This window comes from Aplidium turbinatum, chromosome 1 (genome assembly GCF_918807975.1).
Source record: "Aplidium turbinatum chromosome 1, kaAplTurb1.1, whole genome shotgun sequence".
NCBI classification, from domain to species: Eukaryota; Metazoa; Chordata; class Ascidiacea; order Aplousobranchia; family Polyclinidae; genus Aplidium; species Aplidium turbinatum.
In genome coordinates, this window is record NC_137472.1 from 59,576,499 (window position 1) to 59,588,702 (window position 12,204).

The 12,204-nt window shown below is 38.7% G+C and overlaps 1 protein-coding gene across 3 annotated transcripts; it reads right to left on the minus strand.

The window, feature by feature from the left end:
* LOC145784194 (homeobox protein PKNOX2-like) lies at positions 1 to 11,790 on the minus strand. Of its 3 annotated transcripts, none has more exons than XM_082595978.1 (11): positions 11,676 to 11,790; positions 11,352 to 11,440; positions 9,100 to 9,271; positions 8,708 to 8,790; positions 8,291 to 8,390; positions 7,585 to 7,657; positions 5,658 to 5,773; positions 4,722 to 4,880; positions 4,369 to 4,445; positions 3,763 to 3,944; positions 1 to 3,354 (listed from the first exon to the last, which is right to left on the minus strand). In XM_082595978.1, the coding sequence occupies exons 1-11, from the start codon at positions 11,721 to 11,723 to the stop codon at positions 3,095 to 3,097; spliced, it is 1,359 nt and encodes a 452-aa protein (XP_082452104.1). In that variant the 5' UTR covers positions 11,724 to 11,790; the 3' UTR covers positions 1 to 3,094. The 3 variants fall into 3 exon arrangements, with proteins under 3 accessions (XP_082452104.1, XP_082452112.1, XP_082452096.1); XM_082595986.1 differs by having other exon boundaries at positions 4,722 to 4,829; positions 8,285 to 8,390; XM_082595970.1 differs by having other exon boundaries at positions 8,285 to 8,390.
* Between the last annotated feature and the right edge of the window lie 414 nt (positions 11,791 to 12,204).

The following is a 12,204-nucleotide window of genomic DNA, read 5'->3' on the forward strand; positions in this document are numbered from 1 at the left end:
GAAAAATAATGTTTATTGTTAAGATGCCAGGCCAGACAGCAAAATCCATCATTTTTACATTGATTTAACGTCTGCAGACATTGAATCAATGTAAAAAAACTGCTGATTTGCTATCTGAGCGCCAAGAAAACAAAGAGCAGTCGAACTTGATGCGCCAATTTTTGTTGTTTAAACGTAAAAAACACGAAAACAACGCTGCGCAGCAAGAAACAATGCGAACTCTCCAAGACACACAAAGTAGCAAAATCCGTCCCTTTTACATTGATTCATCGTTTGCAGGAAATGATGATATGATGATATATGTAGCAAAGCAACAACCATGCTCTAATTGCTCGAACCATATGAAGCAATTACGTTTCCACCAAACCATGTCCCGACATACAGACGAGTTATTTCCTGTCATGGAGAGGTTGTAGCCACCATTGCGCTCTCAGCATTCATCGTTTTAACAATGACGTGAGGAATCTTTTGAAATGTCTGTAATTGATGAGGTATCCTGATATTCATGTCTACAGATCTGACTGCAATCAAACGATTGTCCAATTTTGCAATAATTTCCCAGACAGCAAAATTCGCCATTTTACTGTATGGGTTGTTCCTGCAACGCTAGAACAACGCTAGATGACATCAGGCCTACCAGAAGCAATTTTCTTTTACAAGAAAGTGTTCGTGAAGGAAAATACAACAAACATTTGGAGAGACACCAACAAACAGAAACAAAATATATAAAACAGCACAAAGACAAGTGTGTATTCATATTCATTGTGAGCTACTACTATACGTTGAATCAACGTGCAATAATAATTATTGTTGAAATCAACAAAAGAATGACCCACTCGTTGCTTTCACACTACTTCGCCATGGCGGGTTGTTCACAACTTGGTGTTAATTCGATGCGGAATGCATCGGGGGGTTTCAAACTTTTCACCTTCGTCGTTTATCTCGGACCAAATTTCCAACTGTGAAATCCTCACACCTATTTTAGACCAAAAACTATGCAGTCTTCACGAAGTTTACTTTCATTATCTTTCTTATCAGTCTATCCTCAGGGGATAAGTTTACCCGTCCTGCCCCAGCAATCCCCAAATGTGCAAACTAAGTGTTGTTTTATAATAATCCTAAGGCTAAGTCAATTTTGTAGCGGAAAATTGGTTGAATTCCAATCAAAAAGGAGCAAAGTTATGGAATACACTTCCAAATGAATGGAAACAATCGAGGTATATTGAAATTAAGAACCACGCTTGTGAATTCAGACATAACATTAATGCTGCATTGCTTACCATAGAACTAAAAAAAAAACAAAAAAACATGACAATAGAACATGTAGCAAAGTTGATGGCAACACTGTCAACCAATATACAAAACCGTCAATGTTACATCATAATTGCGTATTTTAACGTCGCACTGACGATATTGTGAATTGAAAATCTGCAAAACAAAAATGTTGACACTATGACACCGCCAATTGAGGGCTCGGCGTAAAAAGTAATAAGTCGGAGTGACATTTGACCCAACTACAATGTAACAATAGCGCCAATTAGCGGCTAACGTGTAGCTGTATTCCACCGCTAGTGCAAGAAAGGCACTGAACAAAACTTGTTGGTGGGATAGTTGTTTAAGAAATCCTAATTTGAAATCACAACTGAGCGCCTACGGTAACATAAACGATTGCAATAGACCATACGGAACGAGTTGAATGGATCTCGTCAACGAATACGTTACACATCCGACAGAACATGATGAAAATTGAAACCTTTAAAATTACATAATCAATTTAGATTTGAAACTACTGCACAAAAGACAAGCACAGAGCATTCCCGGACAGCGAAATCCGTCGATTTTTTTACTGATTCAACGTCTGCAGACGCTGAATCAATGTAAAAACGACGGATTTGGTGTCTGGGTTGATGTTTTCCCAATTAAGGATGTTTACATGTATGCCACGAGCACCAAACAAGCTGCACATTATCCTGGTTGATATTCAAACAAGTAGTAGACAAAATCGAAGCTTAAAATTAGGAAAGGTCTGGGACACGTGACCTAGAAAGTTCGTCGAGCCGTTCTGACTGAAAATTTATTGGAACAGGCAAAAACGTGACAACATAGGTGAAATGAAGATATTCTTTGAACTTAAAGCGTGGTAACAGCACCTGAGAAAACATAGCACTTTTTGCGCATATTGTACCATTAATTGTGGAGGAATTTGAGGAAAAGATAAAATTGTTTGGCAAAATGTTGGATCAAAACAGTGTCGTCAGTGTTCAAACGTCGGATTAAAACAGTAACAACTTGTCCCAACACACTTTGCAAACCATGACTCTATGAAAATTCATTGACATTATTCAAAATTCGATACTCCATCTGAGGTGTGGGTTGCGTGCTGTGACGCGCGGTGGTGTGTTTAACTGTTTATGGAATCTTGCCCGTCAACAAGAGGTGAAATTGCAAAGTTTAACAAACTTTCTTCGGGGAAGTCCCAGCATTGCAAACTGGAGGCCAGGACAAAATTCCAGATGATATCTCTCAAAGCAGAAACAAACTGGCGTCAACAGTAGCAGACGACATAAGTGCAAAAGTCTTACTACGTATTTATTTTAAGAAAAAAAACTTGAGCTTGTTAAAAATCACGTCATTCATGACGTCACGATGACCACAGAGCGCACCATTCAAACATAGCCACCATTGGTTTGTAAAACATCATCACTATTGTCGAGTAAAAATTTGTGAGCGACAATTCAACAAAAAATAGAACACCATTGAACAATAGCAACGCAAGCACAAAGAGTCTCTCATGGAAGAGAGTCGACTGTATCCTGACATGAACTTGATCACACTGATTGGCACCGTAATACTAAGGATAGGTTTTCAACTCTTTATTCTGCACCAACGATCTTGCAGAGCAGCAAAACATCGCTGAACGCAGGCAATTTAAAACTCGCCTCTCAAGAAGACGCCAAAAGGACCTTGTACTGTAGAATAAGGATTTTACAAAACTATAAAACAGGAACTTGACAAAACGGGTAAAAATTCGAGGGCTAGTGCCTTTTTATTGCTGAAAAGAGCCCATGAGGCAGCCCCCACAAAATGGGTATGCTTAGTTATTCATCATACTTAAGGCTACCGGAGCACGTGACGTCATGGCGACGTCACCATGATGATAGTGATGCAGTTGACCACCTTGCCGGTGATCGAGTTCGTCTGGAGAGTGACCCCTGAACCGGTCAGGGGCGGACAGATGTCTGGTCTGGTCAGAACCCCCAGCGTCCTGCACGAATGAAGAGTGTTCCATGCCCGTCGCAAGTTGGCTTTTTGCTGCCATCGCGTGGCTGTCATGCGCTTCAACAGCTTCCGGGTCTGATGAACACAAGAGGCTGATTAGGAAGAGAAGTTAGCTTCAAACGTTCGATTACGAAAAGATCAAGAATCAAACGAACGAGATGTAAGTGAAGGTCTTAAACTTTCCACCATATCGCTGCAAGGAAAATCGCGTCTCAGATTATAGCGGCTGAAAAGCTACGAGACACGATCAAGGGAAGATACCATCGCCAGCACCAATATGTAGTAATCGTGGTGTTTCACAGTCACAAGCAATAACTTTCCATAGCCAGTTTCGGTACCCAAGCTTGCGTTAGTAGTTTGAAGGCTTTACATGTACTGGAAGCTGCCAGTATTAAGCGTCAAAAGTGGCATCTTAGTTTGATATTGAATGTTTTATAGTCAATAGAAAATAAAGCTAAACAAAGCCGAGGAACGACTTTTCACCTTCATCGTTAGCCTGGTCGTTGGGACCGCCCGATGATAAAGAGTTGGGCCAGAACCGATCTGTCGGCCGGTTAACCTGCATCTTTCCTTTCTTGTTCTTGTTAGTGGAGGAAGAAGCGCCTGGATCAGGATTGCTCGCATCCAACATCGGTTGGAGGATTCGTCTCCTTGCGTTGATGAACCTAACAAGGTGATTACAATAAGATTTATAAATTGGCGTCCCACCAACAGCGCATTTTGGAAATAAAATATCATTTTTATATCGTTTCAACGTCGTTTAATTACTAATAATTCACACTAAAATGATGTAAAAAAAGGCAACGTTTGATGACTGGCTTGTCACAACCAGTACTACAACTCAAAACTTTGCAACTTAGCCTATTTCTGTGACGTGTCCGCATAGTGACGCTTTGTACAGGAATTCGGCACAATCTAATCTGATTGGTTGAAAAGAGAGGTTGGCTACGAATACATATCTGTTTAACTTCAAACAGCGAGTTTACATCCTTTCTTTCAATGCTTGTTGTATGCAAATAACGTTTGATATATTTTTTTAAAATCAGCATATTCAAATCAATGCGAAACCCCGATAAGCAAACAACTCACCAGTTGTTGACTTGTAACAGCGTGAGGTTGGTTTGTGTAGCAAGCTTCCTCTTCTCGTCCTCAGTAGGATACGGATGCTAAAGAAGAGGAACGGTTAAGATAGTACACAGACAGAAAGAGCCACACATTATCGGTCAACAATGCAAAGATAAAACCAGCACTTTTGGAAGTAAACTATTGAGCCCTGGCTTAGAGTTTACAGGAAGTAAATGCACTATGTTGAAAATTTTGCATCACGGGAATTCTGTGGAATTTAAAACTTGTGAAAACGAGTACCGTACTACATGTGTCCCATGTGGGAGCCTCTCCATGACAGCATCAGCGGAACTGAAACCACAAATCAATGAGCTCACCACGATGTGGGAGAACAGCCATGATCTTAGAGTCTCCGTGGCGTGTTTGGGGAGAACTCCTCGTTTGGTCTTCCGGCCACTCGGATCATCAACTGATCCAGGGAGCTGCTGTTGATGGTGGAGGTGGTAAGTTGGCTGAGGAGGAACGTTAAGCATGTGCTGAAGAATAAAACACAGTAATACAAGTTCAATGATATACACCTCACTCTTTGTAAAAAGGAAAAAAATTCATGAATTTATCATAGTCTTAAAACACTGATTGAAATTTAGTGAATTTTGTAGAGTGAATCTTTTATTGCCGCAACTGTCGATGTAGAAATGCAAAAAGCCAGACATTGCAACAAAAACTAAATGATTTGCATATTGCACCCGACTCGAAATGTAACAATTTAAGCTTGAACGCAATATGCATATAAAAGACAGCCAGGAAGAAAGTGAATAATTATGCATGAGTTAGGCGCTGAAATGACAAAATATAGTCTTAACGTCAACACACATTGGCCGCATAATACCTCAAGGAGGTAGTACAAGCGCTATCTTCGAATAGAAAGGGTTATATTATAGTTGGGGTTGCCGTTATAGATTATTCTCAATGACAAAGGTATGCAGAAGTACCGACGCAACTTTGTGGCATTCATGTCGTTGTGGATAGATGCTTATGGCAGCACACTCATTCCAATGTAGCGCTTTTTGAAAAGCACGTAGGCATCATGGGATAGTGGTAGTCAAGTCAAACGTTTCAAGACATGCAATTAAATTGAGAACCGGTATGGCTAATAGCCAGCAACGAAATCTGACGCCAAGAAAAAAAAGGTTTGCGATGTCGCATAATGATCACATTGAAGCAACAGTCCTGGCTTGTGTATATGATGCGAACTTTGAGTGCAGCACAAGTGACTGACCATCAGGTGGCAAAAATGAGCAACTGCTTCTCACCTGAGTGGGAGGCGATGCAACGCCGACTTGTGACAGAGGGGTGGACCCATCGATCCCATTTTCATTTTGAACAATCTGACTGTCCCCCACCATAGGTTGTTGGTACAGAGTGTTCCCTGTAAAGGGGATGGTTTAATTGTGACGTCATGGGACGTCAAATTACATCACAATTACACGATATAGTTCGTGCATGGTTAAGATAGTGTCGATATTATCAACCTAATATCCAGACTTTTGCCTGGTTGTTTGCCATCTTTAAAAGTTTTAAGGTTGAAGGCACCAGTCTTGGTAAGTTACAGATTCTCTCAATCAATTTCCATCTGGAAAATCAAACCCTTTTGAAATTGTTTCAACGTTTGCAGAAATTAAATAAATGTTGAAAGGGTGTGACTTTCTGGTTGCGTAGCTAGTTTCAACACAACATATTCATAAACGAGAAATTCAATCAAAGATTCAAATGGACAGACTGAGGCTAGTGCTTGCGCTCAAGGCAAAGAGACAATTGGCAATCCTGTTTGTCTGAAAGCACGAGATGACGTGCGACTAAGATCATGTGAGCATTAGGAGGAGCATTCCAACATGAAGCCACAAATTTCAAATCATGAATTTCAATTAAAAATGCAACGCAAGAGAATAAAACATCAACAACCGAACCATATGAGACATTGCTTGGTGTTGAGTGATGTCACATTAAGCAAAGTCCAAGGTAGAAAAGTTTGTCATTTTGATTAAATGACTGCACTATCACATTGACTGAATGTCTACAGCGGTTGAATCAATGTAAAAAATACGGGGATCGTTAGCTAGCTAAACCATAGCGGCCGCCGGGGAACGATGTGGGTTCAGTTGCATACTTCCCGATACCACGCTGGTACTCAGCATGCTTAGACAGCATGCATGTAATCGACATAAGCAACATGTTTACCTGTTGCTAAGATCATCATGAGATATTTAATCAAAGTTTAGTGGGCCAAAAAAAGCAACAAAACACAAGGATAAAGTGGCGATGCAATAAAATATTTAAACTCTGACACAATTTCCACCCCCCTCTCTCTCTCTGACGCAAGCTTCACACTGGGATTGTTTAAACTAGTCTCAGTTCTGGTTCTAGATTATAAATTATCACATCTCTTTATTTTCTATAATTGTTATAGCCACCTAATAAAAGTATCACCTGCATAAACTGGAGCTGCATTCAACTCAAGAGAAGAATGTAAACTTTCTGTAAACAAATTCTTTTTGTAAATAAACTTCCAAAGCAAACGGGGCTTTGGACTTCTTTAAGGATGATGATAACTCCCGTCAATCATTTATATTAGCAACCTCCTTCGGAAATTAAGTTAATTAACTGCGTTAACGACTCATCAAATGCTCCACTGGCCTAAATTTCTAACAAAAATTAACTACCTAAAAATACACACCAGCACTATAAAGTACATGACCGAAGATAGAATTGTAAATTAGCAACCCTTTCTTGCAAGAAGACTATTAGTTCCAAGAATTTGTGTTGATGTGTTGACCACGCTTAAAACCAATAATTTTATTCTTTCTGCTTCACTTCCAACAGGCCTCCAAAGTAAATCCAATTTTAACCGAGTACAGATTCAATTTAAAGTCCATCTTATCGATTGAAATAATTGTTGAGTTTCTAAACTTTATGCGACAAGTTAAGGCAAGCAATGAGAAAACCGGTGGTATTTGTAAGTGCAAGGCGACGCCGGGCCAGTGCGGATTATTCCCTCCAGTAATATTGCAACATCGCTATCGATTGATAAAGCATGCCACAGACTTGCATTAATAATTTATTAATTTAGCAAGACGCAGAATCACAAACTATTTGACAGAACAGAATATAATTCGGTTTCCCGTCATATTGAAGTGATGGAATTAAATTAACACATCATAAAGTAACTATTCGACCACATACCTTGCCTGACTATCTCTCCTTGCTGGTTGACAGTGACGTTAGAGTTGGGAGCATTTGCCATACATTGAGAATTCTACAGCAAAATGTACAAATTTTGTCAACAACAAAATAATGCATGCCTTCTCAGACAGCAAAATCTGTCCTTTTTACATTGATTCAAAGTCTGCAGACGTTAAAATTAAATCAATGTACTAAGTCCATTACAATATAAGCAAGACAATATGCTAGTACAATATGTTTCTCGGCAGCCGATTTGTAGCAAGAATTGACAGCGATAGACACGTGTTTCGCCCATGAGGCTGGGCTCATCAGTATCGCACCGTATTCTAGCCACAAATTTATTTATTTGACATCCAAGCAACATATTTGTCGCCATGTTGACGGCAACAATTGCAATTAAATAATAAGCGTTTCAGCAATAGTGACCGATTTTTGTGAAAGCAACTTAAAAGTCAGTCAGGTGCAGTAGTGGCGTAGGGTCACCTTGTTTGGGTGTTCACTTTTTTCAGCAAACTTTAGTCTAGTTGTATTTAAAAAAAGCCCTGGGTGTGGTTCAACCGAGTTACCTGCACAGTTAGTTTTTAAATAGGTTTGAAGTTTACTGAAAAAGTGAAGACTTAAAAACTGGTAACGCTGCGCCACTGAGATGGAGCGAAGGGTTTAACCACATCCACTATGATACAAGAGAGAAGGAACTTACTGGCACCTGCATGATGCTATGTTGAGAGCCTGCATCGGGGAAGTGACCCAGGTCCGGCCGGAGGAGATTCTCGCTGTGCATCTTCCCTTTCAAACAGGTGATGTACCTGAACAAGATAAACCAAGCATCAAGTTCTGCATTGCAGCTTTTTTTAGAAATCAAATGCGCCGATTACAGTCAGTCAGCTGAAGAGTTGAAATTTGACCACAATCTCTTCCACCAACGATGAAATGGCCATTGTTTTAGCAGTTTACACAATTTTAAACGTTTATCAACATCACTGCAGGCCAAGAAAAAGATGACAGACTTGCGTCAACAACAAAGTGGTGGGTGCAGTTAACTAGAGGAATACCACGCAGGATAGAAGTTAAGCATTCACCGTTGGATAACCTTGGGGACAACAAAGATTATAACTTTGCGCACCTGTGGCAAAAATCTTTACAAAGCTCATTGACCTTTTCAAGTTCAAGCAAATGGATTCGAAGAACTTGAATTGCTTTGATCATCTAAAATAAACGCAACTGTTACAATTTATTACTTTACAACACACATGCAACCAAAAAGACTGATTTTCTCGCTAGGCGACAATCACTAAAAAGGAAACTTAAAAATTAAAATCTAATAAAAAATCAAAGTACAATAGTATCTTAATTCTTTATCTCTAAGCAACAGTTTAAAAAGTAAAATTATGTCATTTGAAAAAATTTGAAAAAAACAAATACTACGATAAATGTAAATCTGTCTTAGTTGTGGGCTGCAGTTTTCACTGTATAACTTTGCAATACGGTAACTTGTTTGGAATCTTGGTTGCTCACCAAATTATCGATTTCAGGATTGTCAATGAATAATGGAGATAAAGAGCTCTCATGCCTCCTCACAAATTCCTGTATGTCTTCATCATATGCAGTGGATGTTGGAGGCTCTTCTCCTCTTGTGGCTCTCTCACATTTCTCGAAGAGTAATTCCAGCAACACAAAAAGTGGATGACTAGAGAATGCATAAGATTGCTATTGAGCAAGCTCGTAACTGCTTGTTAATGATTCTATGAAGTCAGTTACAACAGGCAATTTCTGATTCTATGATTCACTTTTATGCAGGTAACGGTTTTCAAAGCAAATTCTAAAACCTATTAACTTACTGCTTAATAAGTTACTAATTAATTATTAATAATGTTAATAACATTTTTGCATTTTTCTGGTGTTAATAAATTAGAGATGTACCGATACCAATATTTTGGCCGATACCAATATCACTTTTTTAGGCCGATACTGATATTGATACCTATATTTTGGTGTTACAAAAAGAAGCAATTTTGGTATTTGCAAGGAATTATATCAAACGCTAAGTTTTACCTTATTTGCATAAAACTATTAAAAAAAGCTTTCAATTGGCATAATTTATTAAAGATTCAAGAATCCAATCTCAACCGCATTGTTGTGTCATAATAGTAGGTTTTAGTAATGAAAGGCCACCGTAATTGAGGATTGGGGTATAAGGGAAGAAACATTACATCACAATTGGGGTTTCTGAAAAATTAATAAAGTGTTTGCGCAAACTCTCCAAATAGGCTATCATAATTGATAATAAGTTGTAAAATGTAAACCAAGTGATTTGTGTAGTCGTACAAAAACTATTCGACAAGTAATGTGCAACCTAAGGGCGCTTGTCGTTTGGTTGAAAAGCTTTTGCCAGGCCAAGACTACCCAGGTAGCAAAAATGCACAATTCTGCATCGCTCCCATCCCGCCAAACGCTCAAAAAACCGAGTCTGCTACTATTCGGTGAGTCTGATTCGGTGAGTTTCTAACCTCTAACTCCTAATATTAACCCTTAACCCTAAAACGGCAATGATAATTAGGCTACGGTACCCGATAATTTAAAAAAAAAAATTGAAAAAATCCCTCGTTAAGGGATCGGACTCACCGAAACGGGCCATTCGACAAAAAACCTGTGCAACTCAGCTGCCCCAAGCAAACCGGCTCCACCAGTCGGCAATTCAACTTCCATTCTTAGCCGCAACAAACTCACCAAGCCCAAACAATGTCACGGCAGAATAAGTAGGCCCAAAAAGAAAGCAATGGGACCACGAATCCTCACTAAACCAATCAAAATGGTCCCGTTGCGCCCAAGATGACAACCTTAAAATTGCAAAAAAAGGAGCGTCCCCCCCGGCCACCGGCTGAGCACTCACCAGCACTGCGACCCGCCAACCACAACGGTGCAGCTTCCACACTAGCCATTTCAATTCTTGTCGATGTCAATTCTTGCTACAAAACGGCTGCCAAGAAACATATATATATATAGTTGATTGGATGGTCTAAATGGCTAGCGTGGAAGCTACACCGTTATGGCCAGCGAATCGCAACAGCCCGCTGCCAAAAACGATGCAAAACTACACATTCCCGCCACCTGGGTAGTCTTGGCCTGGTTTTATCCTCTGCTGAGAGTACAAAAGAAACACAAATGATAAATATTGTAAAAATTGAGTCTCCTTCACAACTTAAGAATCGAACAACGCAAAACTGCTGAAACAAAACGTTTTGTTTGAGTGAAAGAATCACTGTACGCAAACACTGCCAAAAGGTGCGTGCATGAAGTCATGGGAGTGTGAGGTATCAAAAATTTAAACAGGTTGTTATTTTTCTACTTCAATATGACATTAGTTATTACACTACTTTAAAAAATCTATATCTTTGCTTCTGCAGAAAATCCGCAGCAAACGCCTTTTTTTTACATGTTTAGTATCGGCCACAGTATCGGCCAAATTTTGCCGATACTGATGCCAATACTCAAAAAATGGCCGATATCACCGATACCGACATATCGGTACATCTTTATAATAAATCTTTGAAAATGAAAGACAGTTACATTTTTTGGCTTATAACATGCTTTATTGTTGCCATTTGTTAAACAATTTTACATTTTCAACATGTTTTGGTAGTCTGGTCCACAATTACAAAAAAATAAATAATTATTTACGACAATGTGACATGTCAAAAGGACAGTGTCATTCTATATTTTGATGATTGTTGCTATTGAAATTATTATTAGCACAGAAACATATATACCTTTTAATAAGTTGCTTATCAGTTTCTATTTGGGCAGCTTCATCCAAGGTTGCTTTGGCTAAATTGTCACCTGACTTCTGGATCAGTTCCTTAAAAACATGATACAAAATAAAATTGGCAACTCTTAAGTTTTTAAAACTTAAACCATTTTATTGAAAATATCTACACAGTACTCTAAATAGCCATTGCTGTACAAATATTTTACAAACCAGGATTTCTGTATTTACAATCTATTTCTACACTGTAAATTCAAAACAATACTCAATGTTGCCAAAAGTTTTTTATTTTAAAGATTTTAACAAAAACATCTTGTAATTTCATTACCTGCTGATGACCATCACTAAAATGGTGATGAGTCATATCTTGACTCATTTTAACAGAAAATTATTTAATAATACCTATCATAAAAATAATGCCACCGCATTATGCTGGAACATCTAAAACAATACCAATGATTATATTGAGTTACCGATACAAATGACTGTCTTATGCCAGATTTCGGTTAACTTCAACGTGTTTTCATAATTTCATTTAACATTTCTATCTTGAACTGACACATTCCAGCATGTATGTATAACCACAAAACATTCAGATAAAAGCACACCCACACAAGAAGCTTGAGATAATTGCTGCACAAACGTGTTATTTGAATTGACTTCCCATCAAAGGAACACCACTTCATAAACTAATTCATCGCGACAACATACAATATTGAATCACCCATACATCCCTTCAAACAGGATAACCGATTTCCTGAATCCATATTGCTAAAAAATATTAAATTAACATTGCCAAGCTTTATTCAACAAAAGCCCTACCAATGTACGCAGTTGTAACATAACTGCTGGCAATT

Bases quoted from the DNA above. Each gene is read 5' to 3' on its own strand.
- LOC145784194 (XM_082595970.1), bottom strand. From the start codon at position 11,723: ATGAGTCAAGATATGACTCATCACCATTTTAGTGATGGTCATCAGCAG. The intron at 4,881-5,657 runs GTGAGAAGCAGT...TTTATTCTTCAG, and splicing joins TTGCATCGCCTCCCACTCAG to CACATGCTTAACGTTCCTCC. The intron at 4,446-4,721 runs GTGAGCTCATTG...CCTCTTCTTTAG, and splicing joins GGCTGTTCTCCCACATCGTG to CATCCGTATCCTACTGAGGA.